The sequence below is a fragment of the Rhinolophus sinicus genome, linkage group LG05, assembly GCF_036562045.2.
Source record: "Rhinolophus sinicus isolate RSC01 linkage group LG05, ASM3656204v1, whole genome shotgun sequence".
In the NCBI taxonomy this organism is placed as follows: domain Eukaryota; kingdom Metazoa; phylum Chordata; class Mammalia; order Chiroptera; family Rhinolophidae; genus Rhinolophus; species Rhinolophus sinicus.
Window position 1 is genome coordinate 64,743,739 of NC_133755.1, and position 14,150 is coordinate 64,757,888.

Sequence of the window (14,150 nt, forward strand, 5' to 3'; positions counted from 1 at the left end):
TCACATGACTTGGTAAAGAGTCTCCCCCCAACTGAGGCTCCCTTGTTCTAGAGGTCTTCGGTGATTTCGATAACTGACCATTTGGACTACTTTTTTTTCCCTCCTCTTCTCATGCTTTACATGCCTGTTCTTATGTTTTAAATTCACCATGAAAAAGTGAGTCTTCAAAACGCTAGGTCCCCACCCTCACCCCCAGTAAAAGAAGAACCCCCAGGCCCATGCTCTCTCTCTGTATACCTGCGATCTCAGTGTATGTAGCTTCTTGTAAGTAATAAACCTGTGTTTTTCAAAGTTCCCTGATGGTTAATTCTGAAGGATGTCTTGTAATCATAATAAGAACCACAAGGGTTGGTCCAGACACAACATTGGTTATTGATAGGCTGAGAGAAGTACAAAACACATGGTCATGGGAATACCTCCCCAACATAATTCAAAGTAAAAACAATGCCAACCCAGAATAAGTCTAAGGAAGTCTAACAGTGCTAATTTTTCATATGTGGACTAATTTAAATGTTTCTTTTGAATTATCAAATATTAAATTCTATCACTGACATTTTGGAACACCTACGAAATACCAAGTCTACCTCCTGCATGACCAGTGTAGCTTGCTATTCTCTGAAACTGTTTTCTGGACACTTATTCATTGACTTGCTGGTCTCTCCCACTAGACTTCAGGATCCAGGAGAGTCTGTCTGCATTCCCCAGATATAGTACAGTTCCCAGCAGGTGGGGCCCATTACATTTTTGTTGATAAGTGAACAAATGCCCCTTTCTCCTCTTTTCCAGTGGGCTCTGGTCTTCACCCTAGAGTTGAGTGTCCCAGACAGAGGCTGGAAGAACGGACCTCATTATGGTGGGTGGAGGAAAGGCAGAAGAAGCTGGGGGTTCCAGGGCTCTGCAGCTATCAATTCACAGTGTGTTCTCCTGGCTCAGAGAGCCTCCTCTGATAAAATTCTGTAAGGAATGCCCTGAAGCCAGCTGAGCTTGGAGGAACCTGCACACAGAAAAGGGTCTGTTTCCTGAGCAAGGGCCTGCCCAGACCCCAAGAGGTTGTTGGGGTCCCTGCTCTTGTCACAAGTGATGGCACAGAGCCTCATGGGACCTGAGAGGGCTCCTCTCTCAGGGCAGGTTCTCGAGAGTCCACTGGGCAGAGAAGTGAACAAAGCAGGGTTCTGTCTGCCTGACACTCTAGGCACCCTGCCACTCTGGCCTCAGACTGAGAGCGAGAGGGAGAGGGGAGAAGGGTACAGGGAGAAAGGCCTGGATGCTGGCTTCCTGGGAGGCTGCATCAGCCAGATGACAATCGGAATTAGCATCAGAACACCTTGATAAAAGGAAGGAAGAAAGAGCTGAATCCCTGAATGAAAAATAGATTATTCACTGTCAGGTTGAACAATGGAACAAGACACAAATAGCAGCAGTGCCCAGAACATGCCAATTCTGCTCAAAAGTGGTGTGCACGGTACTCCAGCAGCCCTCCAGCGAGCTCTGTGCTGCCAAGTTGTGCACTGAGCAGGTGGACAGAGAGAGAGGTGGGAGGTGGGGAGAGGGAGAGACAGAACACCAATGTCTTCTCAGAAGTGGGAAGAATGTGGGCTTTAAAGTCAGAGATTTGATGTGATGTCAGAGGGGTAGTAGATTGGGGGAGGGGGTTATCACTTTGTGAGGGGGTATAAATGATAAATGTCTAACTATCAACAGTGTTTTGTACACCTGCAGCTAATTAAAAAAAAAGTCAGAGATTTGAATTATGTAGACTAAAAAAAGGGGTTCTGTGGAAAGTAACCTCACAGGAGGGTGAGCTAATCATAAATTCCTAACTGGGCGGGTCATGGTCGGTAGTCACACCCCAGAGATATAACTTCTTTAGGAAAAGGTTTTTAAGCCAGTCCTGCCCATTGCTCTTGTACGTCTAGGTTAACACACCTTTGAAATACCAGAAGTAATACCTCTGGAAGCAGGATTTAACCCTCAAGAGCGCACATAATCTTCTTGACTATCCTGTAATCCAATCCCTGCCTTGGTTTCCCATACCTCCATGTAATTTTCCTTTTGTCCCCTCCTTAATGTCAAATGCATAAAAGAAGCTACAAAACTGTTATTCTCTGGAGCATTTGAGATCTTGCTCCCCAGCATATGTTGTCAGTTTGGCTCAAATAAACTCATAAAAATTCTCTACGGGCTTGGACGTTTCTTACGTAGACAATAGGCTCCAACTATCTCCCTGGGAACCTTGGCAGTTGTGAAGATAAAGCGTGAGCATGTTGTCCAAGCGCTCAGTACAGATAACTAATCAAAGGGAACTGCTTCACGGCCCCCAGGGAGAAGTGTATGCTTCAAGGGCTCCATGGCGCCCCTCCCAGCGCAGCACAGGAGTGCATGAGTGTGGAAACAAGGAAGGAGGGAGGCCTGCAAATGAGAATGGGGCACATCTGTCATGGTTGGGAAGAGACCATGAAGGCGTAAGGGCGGTCACCTCTGTCCTTGGATGCTTTACGATCTCCCCTCACTCTCCTAGGACAACTCCACTGGTAAATACTGTTTAGTTTGTCACCAGCCAGGGACCCTCTCAGCAAGACTGACCTGACCACTTCAAATGGCCCAACCACACCTGTCCACCCTCCCTCTGGTGCTCTAGAAGACAGGCCAGTGACCTGCTGATTTCTGGGCCCAACCATCTCTTCCCTGTGACCTGACAGGAATCTTTGCAGCAGTTTCCCTTGACAGTTTTCCTGTGAGTCCTAGAAAGACTTCATTCCTTTACCCTAAGTCACTGCTTAGGCACCGTGACTCCGGTTATGGAGGGCCCTGCTCCCCGAGGGAGTGCCCTGTCAGCTCTTGGGTGCAGACACATGTCAGGCTGCTTGCCATCTCATTCCAGACAACAGAACCTCCTCAGGAGGAAGAAACAATTACATTCCTGAAATAGCACAGGGACGTGGGCCCAATGGAAGGATTGCAGAGGGCCAGGAGGAACATGGGAGAAGCTGTTCACAACAGTGCCTCCACCCCATCACTCCCTACACAAAAGTGCAGAAATAGTGGATTATTATCAGCCTTCTGACAGTTTATTTCCATGTCGAAACCACTATTCCGCATGCGCGGTTGATCAAGGTTGGTCCGCTAGATGACCTTCCTGGGGTTGCAATAATGAGCAGTTCACCACCTTGCCCCATAGCGCAGGCGCATACATGGTTACCAAGCAACATAAAGATTAAAGCCCGCCACTTTCAAAAAGCCTGCTGTTTTCAAAAAGCCTGCCTTTTTGCGCAAGCCCACTTTGTCCCCAGTTTATAAAAGCAGCCAAAGTCAGCCCCTAAGCCAGTTTTGAGGACCTTCCTTTCCTCCGTGCTTCTTTCCTTGTGCTCAAGCATAAGCTTAATAAAATTTGGACATTTTTCTGGGGTTTCCTCTCAATTTCTATCTTGGGGAACCAAGAACCCCACACGAGTAACATTCCCTCTTAGGGAGGCCCAGAGGGGAGGGCAGATCTCAGCAAGGAGCAGGAAGGTGCTCCGGCTCAGCGCCGGGAATTGCTGTGCAGGAGTGCTTGCTCACGGAGGCCACCTTACCTTGCTGAAAGTCAGGCAGTCCTTATCCTGGTCTTGATCCTTCATCTCGAAGTCGTACAGGGCTTTGCCCTGGGGCGGGGTGGGCGGCAGAGGCCGCAGGCACTGCACGTAGCTGGCGGGCAGGAAGCCCTGCACACCGTGCAGCTCCCCGTGGAACCAGTTCTCATCCACCCTTCGCCGCAGGATGATGACATCGCCCTTGTTGAACTTGAGATCACCAGGTTCTTTCCCCTCGTAACTGTAGAGGGCTTTGCCATAAGGAAGCTGGGAAGGATTCTGAAAGAAAAACACACCACCAGTCACTCAGCACTGCCTTCTTGCTGCCTGGGTGGCCTGGAGTATGGGGCTCCCGTGTCCTGAGGGCACATGCAGAATGCCCTGCCCTCCAATGAGAAGTATTTCAAAGAAACAGACACCCAGTCATAGAAATACACGTGCCCCTGGCCCTGCCTAGACAAGAAGGGCTACAAAAGGGCCTCCAGGCATGAGGTAGGGGCCAGGCACTGTCCTGGGCCTCGTGCGGCACTAACTCATGCTGCTGAAAAGGACTCCAAAGCAGGAGCTGAATTACCTTCATTTACAGGTGAGGGAACGGAGGCACAGGGAGAGATAAGGTAACTGGCCCAAAACCCCACATCTATAAGGGTAGAGCAGAATCCCTATGTAGGTGCTCTGGCTCCAGAATGTTCTCACCCACTACTCTGTGCTTAATCATCTGCCATTTCTATCTGCCATATTTCCAAGTTATCAACCAACAAAAATTTCCTTACTTCATCTCTGAACCTTCCCAGTAACTCATAACATACCTCAAGGGAATTTACAAGTTCAGGCAACAGACTCGCACAGACTGTGCCCTTCCCCCTTACGGCCTCACAAACGTGGCATATCCCTCTGACATCCAGCCTGGGACAGCCTGGCTGTGGGAGGTAGAGGCCACCCCCAGGACCTTGGCCCCTAGTGCACCAAGTTCTGATGCCTTTCTGATGCCTACAGCAGTCTGGTCCAGAAGTACAATTTCAAGAGCATAAAATAGATCCTCTTAATGTCATGGAATGTTCCTGTCACTCTGTCAAATGTTAGCTAACCCTTCCAAAAGGGATCTACCATCTTTGGTCTCAAACAGAACCCCAAAGAGAATTCTTGGCAATCTTCTGCTCGTCAGCATTAAGGAGCCTGTCGAACTACCCTGAAACTCGATGTCATCATCCACTTCCTGGGTTCCTCTAACTTAACTGGACTTATTTCATAAAGACCAGTGGCTGCCTGGATTTCTCTTCCTCTTCTTCACAGGTGGCCAACACCCACTCAACTGAGTAAGCTTTGCCAAAGGCCAATCTACGCCAGAAGAAAACAAAACAAAAACCTTAGCACTGTCCCCACGTCAACGCCCAACCATTTTCCTAACAGAAGCCACATTTTCTCACCAGGGCAGCCTATGCCAAGGATTTCTTTAGTCTTTGCATCAGTCAATACCGGCAGAAAAGCCTGAAGCAAGACTACATGGAAAAGCTCTTTATAGAGAACTTAATAGCATGTTGGCAACTCAGTCACTCTGCATTTATGTTTCAGCAATATCAAACGACAGTAGTTAAGAGAGAACCTGCTGGCAAACTGACAAACAGCCACCACTAACCAATTAAATAGTAACACCAGAGGATTTGCAGAACTCAATGGGGAAAAAAAAATCAGTTTGCTTCCAATAACACTCATCCTGGCTAGCTTTGTACTGTATGAACAATAGACTGTAACAGGCCCCGATTTTAGAGAGCTGAGGCAAAGGGGTAATTTACAATCCAAGTACTGCGATCAGAAAAGAATGGAAGGGGCTGTTGGCTATGGGCCACCAGAAGAATTCCATTGCCACACAAGGGCCAGTCAACCCCTAGCCCAGGGGTTCCAAATCAGTGACAATTTTGTCCCCCAGGGGATATTTGGCAATGTCTGAAGATATCTTTTGTGTCACAACTGGGAGGTGGGATGTTATGGGCGTCTAATGCATAGACACCAGGGAAGCTGCTAAACATCCTACAATGCACAGGCCAGCCCCCACCACAACAAAGAATTGCCCGGCCCAGAATGTTAATAGTGCTAAGGTTGAGAAGCCTGCTCTAGCCTGTTAGGTTAAATTTACAAAAAGACAGGGTAGCTTTCTTGTTCTATTTGAACATAGTGTATCACACTGTTACAAATTAAATACGAGGTCTGATAATTACGTTCACGAACTCATCCCAGAAAAAGTGCTACATACCTCATTGCTGAATATCACTATGGTCACCTTCAAAGTACTCCCCTTGGGAAGCTATGCACTGATGCCAGCACCTAGTCCACCCTTCAAAGCAATTTTGGAACTCTTTTTCTGGAATGGCCATCAGAGCTGTTGTCGTATTACCCTTGATGTCCTGAATGTCATCAAAATGTCTTCCTTTCAATATTTCCTGTATGTTCAGGTAAAGAAAGAAGTCATTGGGGGCCAGATCAGGTGAGTAGGGAGGGTGTTCCAATGCAGTTATTTGTTTCCTGGCTAAAACCTGCCTCACAGACAGTGTCGTGTGAGCTGGTGCATTATCGTGATACAAAAGCCATGAATTGTTGGCAAAAAGTTCAGGTCATTTTTGTCAAACTTTTTCATGCAGCCTTTTCAGCACTTCCAAATAGTAAACTCGGTTAATTGTTTGTCCAGTTGGTACAGATTCATAATGAATAATCACTCTGATACCAAGTTCGCGAACTTAATTGCCAGACCTCATATGACGTTTCTATGATGGAAGTATTTTTACTGGTGACCACATGGAGAAGTTGAGATCCCCATCAAGGTAGGATGTGTTAAAGGGACAGAAGAAAACAACCTACTGTTAAACTTGAAAACTGGCCTCAATTAGGTGCACAGAAGAAAACATCACTTTGTCACACACAGACTCCATTTCCGTTGGTCCCCAGACTAAGAGGGCCATGCTCAAAAGCAATATGCTAAGAGCCATTGACTCTGAGGCAGTTTGGTCATTTTTGCTACTATGGACAACAATGGAGAATAAGAATGGCCAGATGTGCACCTTGGTTTCGATGCTCTGCCTCCCTCTGTACACTTTCGTGCCATGTGAACACATGCACCTCCCCCTTACCCTGTGTGGACGGGACACTGGCATTTCCACTCTGGCCTGCCCACCACCAGCTCTGCCAGCTCTGTTGACAAAGAGGACACTCGCAAGCACCACTTACACATATGTTGTACAAGCCTGGCCCAACTTGTCCAGCGTGGCAGGTCAGGGTCTGGGTGTAGTGAAGAGAGACTCAGGCACCACCCACATGAGTGGCCTGGCAGCAGGTCTACTGCTCCCAAGTAGTATGTCCTCCCTGTTCCTGGGAGGCATGCACTCCTGATATTTGGGGGGCTGTCTTTCACTGATTCATCAGCATGGGCATGGCCCCACCTGTCTGAGCACTGTGGCCCCCAGGCCTCCCTGGCCAGCATGACCACTTTCACAGTCCCCGTCTCTACCTGCTTCTACACTGTGACTGAATACTCTGAGCTTACAACTTCCATTCAGAGCAAGGGACTTATGTCAACCTAACTGCCTGCGATATGCCACAGCTCACTGACGCCATCATGTGTCCTTCAAGCCCTCACCCCCTACATCCCTTTTCCTGGCCATGAAATTCCCACCCACCACTAAGAAAGTACCCTCTGCTCTTCCAGAGCCCACCTTTACCCTCAGCCTCAGTGTTCATCCTCAAATCCTGTTGACTCCACTTCTAAGCTCTCATCAAGAGACCGCATGCATGCGTCCACTCCTCCCACCCTGCTCTTCATCTCTCCCATAGAAACCACTGCAAACCTCCACCAGTGGGTCTCCAGTCTGAGACTGGAAGCCCAAATGCAGGGCTGATCTTACTACCCTGCTGCTTACCTACCTACCTACCTACCTACCGACCACCCTCGGGTAGGGGCAGCGTGGTACCCAAGGCTCTCCACACTGGCCGAGGCACAGCCTCCCAGCCACAGCCCTTGGTACTCCTCCCCACTACCTGTGCCCAGCCACAGTGGGCAGCACCCTCGCTCACAAAGAGCATGTGCTTCAGAAACCTCTGGGTCTTTGCTATCCCCCTCTACCCCTGTCTTTCCCTCCAAACCCAGCAGCACCCCAGGCTGTCTGTCCTGGTCCTGGGAGCCTCTCACCCATCACTCATCCACTGCACTAGCCCTATTCAACCAAGGCCCCAGAACAGGACTGCCTGTGTTTGCCCCACAACCCCAGGACTAAGGAGAGTGCCTGGCACCCGGTAGGTGCCCTATATATGTTTGTTAATTCAAATGTGATCACATTATTCCTAAGATAGAGCAGGGGAGGAGGAGGGGGAAAGTTCGAAGTGACAGACAGATTTGGCATGGCAACCCTGTGAACCAGCTGGCCTCACACACATCCAGGAAAAGGGCGCCAGTCCCAGCCCTGCAAAGAGGAATGGAAGAGCAGGTGTTCTCACATGTGAACCAGGAAAGGAGTAGGCCAGACTCCTTCTGAAGCAGCAAAAGCAGGGCTGGGAATAGACTGCACACGGCCCTCACAGGGCTCCTCAGGCAGCCAAGATGGGGCCAACCACCTCCAGGCCCCATGGTGAGAGGGCAGGGTCCTTGCTGGCTCCAGCCATGTCTGGTTAGGAAGCCATGCTCTTCAGCTCCCCTCAGTGAGTAAGAAGGCAGAGGAGAGGGGAAGGGGAAGACGGAGAGAGGAAGAAACCCTACAACACTAATCCCACCCACCCCCACCCCCACCCCTGACTGCCAAGATCAGCATCTGACTAAGCAAAACTGAAGAGGGCCAGTAAACCTTTTTAAGATACAGGGCACATTTGGGAGGGCAAAAAAATCAAAGATGGGACAATGCTGAGACGCAGTTTATCCAGGGGCAGAAGCAGTCAGAACCTGGTTCTCGCTGTTAGGAAACACTCAGAAATGACTCTCAGCATTTCTGCAGCATCTTTCATCTTCAAAGCCCTTTATAAGATTAATTAATTAGTCCATGACTAGGGCCCAGAGGCAGGCAAATGTTATTATGGGGGAGGGGAAAGACTTCTGCAAATTTCATGGCAGCAACTGAGAGGATATCTGAAATTTCAGCCTTCCCCAGCCCAGCCCAAGGAAGCTGAGCAGGTTTCTCTGTTGCCATTTCCTGTCTGCCCCCAGACTTTCCTTATAGCCTCTCTCACATTCTGTAGGCTCCCCTCTGGAGACACTGAATTCAAACACTGCCACCAAGGCGCCATTATATGGGCTCACACCATTAAGGAAAAGAAGTAAAAGGGAAAGGGGAAATACATCTGGGATGCCTACAGGATAATTAACACCAGCCACCCCTGCAAGACATTAATAATAATTAAACCTATAATGTCAATTTCATGGCTCATTACTCAGATGTATCACACAAATCTTACAATGGGCTTAATGTCCTACCCGGTGGAGACATAGGTGCTCACGTGTGTATGGAATTGCCATCTCCATCTTTTATTGAGATCAGTGTGGCAGTGGGGTTTAACAAATGTGCTTCCCTTCCACCATGTTGCTGATGCTAAGTCGTGCTGGTTTCTCTGGGAGTGAGGGCAGGTGCCACAGCTGGCCTGGAGTCCATTGGACGGTGGAGGTCTTGGCTTGGGACTAAGCGTTTTCCAGATCTCCCAGCAAGTCAGTGTGAAGAGTATGGACAAAGATCACTCATCTTTTAGACTCCAAGGACTCAACCCTGTTTCCTTTTCCCAGTGCCTCCCACATAGCACTTGTCACAGTTCTAACCACATGTTACCAACAGAGGGTCCCCTATCAGCCCCACAGGGACAGATACTGTGCCTGCTTTTGTTCCACGCTGTATCCCCATGCCCTGGCCTGATAGCAATCACATGTTCAAAATCCCTGTTGCATGAATGAATATATGGACTGCAAGACCGACCCCCTGGGATTAGGGCCTGGGCTAAGGGCCTCTGGTTAGAAGAACTGCGCCTGCACATTACTTTTCCCGGGATGTGAGATTCAGGGTTCATGTAGCCAAAAATCCTGTTGCTAACAGTGGCTGGGCCCAGATGAATGGGAAAGTCCTAATAATTGCCCCATGAAGAACAGGACAAACAGCTGGAGGAAGCAGCCTGAGCAAAGGCATGGAGTTAGGGAAAGACACCAACTTGCCTCATGCAGGACATAAGAGTTGACAGGTATTGGGGAACTGAATCTTGAAGAGTTCCAGGGATGGTGAGCAGCCCAAAGAGGGGCGACTGCCTAACCACAAACAAACCACGCATCGCAAGGTCGATGAAGGTGGCAGAGACAGCTAATCGACCCCTCCCCCCATATCCATTTGTTCCTTCCTATCAGTGAGAATATTACAAGTTTAAATTGAGGTCAAGTTCACCCAGCTACCAACTTCATCTTCCAGCCTTACTTGCACCAGGGCTATATGTCAAAATTTTAGTCAATGGAATGTAAGTGAAAGTGATTTATGCAAATTCTGGACCATGTTTTATAATGACATTTATAAGGTAATTGCACTTCCTGTCCTCCCTCCCATGGCCTGGATGGCAGTGTGGTGGGGGGAGCCTGCTTTTTCTACACAAAGATTATGCTCAGAGCAAAAGACAAAAGGAACATGGGTCCTTGGATGACCTTGTAGAAGAGAGCCCTGGACTGTGACTTGAGAAAAAAGAAACTACCATATTTGAGATGCCATGTTTTGGGATCTTCTTATCAGCAGCTTAGCCTGTATCCTGACTAATTCAGGGGATCTGGGGTCAGATTTATGGTTTCTTTAGCTAATAAACCATTTTCAAGCCAATGCTTAAAATCACTATGAAGGTTATCATGTATGTAGAACAGTACTTTTAACATGAACTCGCTCAGATTTAGAATTACATGAAAAGGCATGCTTTCTTGGCCTTATCATATGTTAAATAATGTATTTAACCAGAATGTCATGTTTTAGTTTACACATTTAATCTGTGATGAAGTTGTTCCTGTATCACACTCCAGCCAGGAGGGCCCCAGGTTTTAGTTTTAGAGTTAGTTATATTTCAAGTTCCTTGTTCCGTTTCTCTCACTAAAAGCGATCTTTTGGGTCCTGGCTTTTGTTTCTTTCACTCTTTTATTCTGATGGTTTTCCCTTCCCTATATTTGCATGCTCATTCTTCCAAGAATTTACGCAACATCACAATATGCCAGATCCTACACCAGGCTCTGGACTACAGAGGGAGTGAGACACATCCTTTGATTCAGGCCACTGAAAAATACAACAAAAGAGAAAAGCGCATTGTGTCCCCAAACACAGGTAAAATGAGCACACCACTAAACTCTGATCAGGTGATGCAATTATGAAAATATAAGTAGTGGATATACATACATATAGATGACTCCATCCAGCCCAGAACCACTTGATGGCTCTAAGGCTGTCTTTAGCTGAGTTTCTTGTTTTAGCAAGATTAGCTAAGATTAAAAAGCCAAATGTACCTTTTTCCCCCCACTTTTTTGCTTTCCCCAGACATTGTCAAAGGCCCTCTTCTCAAGTTTGCTTGCTGCTCCAGGCACTTTGGCAATGAATTTGTTGATATCAGTGGTATTTTACTAGAAGGTGGAAGGACTTAACTTCCCATTCTGAACTGTTAGGAGAAAGGGGACTTAAGGAAGGCAAGTTTTGCCTTAGAGCCATCTGGTGATTCTGGGCTGGATGGAGTCATCTGTATGTATGTATGAAGCCCCCTGGGTTCCTCCAGGTGAAAGGTACTATAAAAAGCAAAGTCACTGCTATGCCATAGATGGGAAGTGAGTCCTCCAATCTCTTCTCAAATTAGCCAGTACAACTTTATAACGTAACCATCGTGTCATAAGAAATATAAACCTTTTTTCACAACAGCACTCTCCTCTTCAAAGAAGTTATGCTTTAAAAACCTAATTCACCCTTCTACAGATGGGAAGCCAATTTCTAAGCCACTCACATGCAGTTAACCCTGGAAAGAGGAGAGACATTAGACTCAAACTAAGTCTAGTGGAGAGAAGGTGAGCTCCAAATTAAGGTCACCTGAAAACATAGTGAGGAAACCATTCTGAGAAAAAAGGTGCTCCTGACAAGGAAATAGCTCAGTTAGGAGGGTTTTGTTTTGTTTCATTTTTTTCTGCTTGGGAAGATATTTGCAATCAACATTATTGAGAGTGAAGATAATTCTGTGGAAAGCATGCGCACACACGGACATGTTCACGAGCTGGGCTTGGGTCAGCATTCGCACTGACGAGGGTCCCAAATAGTCAGTTTGCCCCCGTGCGAGTCCCCATCCTCGGGAGCAGGCGGAGCCGCTCACAGCCAGGACATGTGATGGCTGCAGCACTCGTTCTGGCCAAGGCCAGGAGCTCACTTGTCACTATGCGCAAGAAGGGAAATAAATGGAACTGTGAGGTCACCAAACAATGAGAGCCTCTACTGACCGCCCGCCCAAGACCACCGCTAGCCCTGGCTCCATGGCACCTACCAGCCCCGGCGGGGGCACTCAAATATGCACACTGACATGTGCGCCTTCTCCCGCTGAGACCCACACAGTCTTCAGAGTTTGGGCAGCTTCTGGACACACAACTGCATTTCTGAGCACCAGATTTTTCAAAGTCAGCTGGTTTGGCAGAGCTTCTAATGGATTACTACAACACACTGCTGCGCACTGGTCAAACCACGGCTTCACAAAGTTCTGTTTCACCAGCAATCTCTCTATTTCTGGTCTGCAAAGATAAAGTTGCCCTGAGAGAAGCTTCTCAGGCATTCTTGTGATATCCAACTCTGGATTATCCATGCTGCAGAGGGCTGAGGGAAGCATAGTTAGCCGTGAACTTCTCAGCATGGACTTTTTAGGCATTTCTGCCTTCCTAACTGAACTTCTTCCTATCTGTGTCCCTCGGAAGGACTTGGACACACGGTGTGCTGAGCTGTTAGCACACGGTCACGGTTCCACCTCCTCTCTCCTCCTGACAGGGAAAACAAGCAGTGAACATCCCAAGGTTGGCAATGAAAACAAGAAGGTTCTATGAAAAGGAGAGCAAAGGAAGCTGAGCCCTGAGGCTCCTTAACAGGAGTCCTATGGGTCCTCGGTCCAGGGCTGCATGCACCACTGGGCAGAGCAAGTGACACAAGAAGACGCACAGGAAGTGCAAAGGAGGCTAGCCACCAATCAATAAGAGCTGCGGTGGGAAAGGTGGCACGGAGTGGCACCTTTCACTGAAATCACACTGTGCGTGCCCAGTCTCCCTGAGTCCAGGAGGAACCCGCCCTTCATCCCCGGCTGGGAGAGGTAGAATCTGACTGAGCAAATGGTGAGCTTATGGGTGCAGGGCCCCATGTAGGAGGAGCCAGGCTTTACCTTGGCCACCTTGGCTTCCAAACTCCTCCAGGTGGCTCTGGAGCCGGGCATCCAAGTGTGATGCCCCTAGGAAGGTGTGTGCGCACCCCAACCCCCTACCTCCAACACCACCATTCCATTCTGCTCTCCTTCACCTTCATAGCACAGTTCCACTAAGAGCTTAAAAGGGCTCAAAGGCTAACAAAATGGGATTTTGAGCCCCCAGGTGATTTCCTGTTCCACATGGGCATACCCGTGTTCTTTTGGACACAGTCACAGCTCCCCATGGAGCCTCAGCCCTACTCACTGCCCCTGCCACCCATGAACCACACCACGGCTCTCCTCTCACCATCTGCCCCTGTGACCTTATAGTGTTCCAGGGATCCCTGCCAGTCTGGGAACTATGACAGCCAGGGGCCTATGCTTTATTTCATGACCTAAAGTGTGAAGAATGCTCTATAACATCTAGTTCAAAAAAGAAATCAAAAGTAATCCTGTTCTGACAACTAGGAAAACACGAGATAATCACAATTGTCTGGAGAAGTTTTAACTCTGAGGTTAGTAGTGCTGTATCCAGGTCATTAGTAAGTATTTTAAGGATTTGTTTAGAGACCAGAACGCCTAGCTCAGGCTCCTAGGACCCACCTTTCATTCCCTGCACAGAAAGGGCATGCATGGGCAGCATGCATGTATGTATGCAAGCATATCCGCACATACACACTCAAACTGTTTTTCAAACTTAATCCACCCACCACACACCCAGGTTTATTGTTCTGAAGTCTGTGAGGAGAAAGGAAAGGTGAACATATCTTCTATTAGCATAAATCAGGAGTTGGCAAACCATGGCTCTGGCGCCAAATCCATCCTGCCTCCTGTCTTTGTAAGATAAGTTTTATGGGGATGCAGCCGCGCCCATTTATTTACAACAGCAGAGTTGATCAGTTGCTACAGAGCATACAGGGAACACAAAGCCAGAAACATTTGCTATCTGGTCCTTCACAGAAAAAAACATCTGCCAACTCCTGGAATAAAAACGTCAAGGTTAGCAGTGGCCCAAGGTCAGATGCTTTCAGTTTCCACTCATTCCAAGGGTAAAGTGAGCCACTGCAGGACCCCTCTGTGTAAAAAGAGGGTATGGTACATTTAAGAGCAGCACTGCCACTTCTGGTGTCAACGTAATGATTTGGGAATCAGACAGCCCTGGCCTTGCAAGGTGCCTTTTGACAAATC

The 14,150-nt window shown here is 48.1% G+C and overlaps 1 protein-coding gene across 2 annotated transcripts in view; it reads right to left on the minus strand.

Annotated features, from left to right (window-relative positions):
- SH3RF3 (SH3 domain containing ring finger 3) overlaps positions 1-14,150 on the minus strand; it is a 365,943-nt gene that overhangs the window by 159,285 nt on the left and 192,508 nt on the right. For both annotated transcript variants that reach the window (XM_019715017.2, XM_019715016.2), the window contains exon 2: positions 3,573-3,848. In XM_019715017.2, the coding sequence (XP_019570576.2) occupies positions 3,573-3,848 (276 nt within the window). The remainder of the gene's footprint in view (positions 1-3,572; positions 3,849-14,150) is intronic.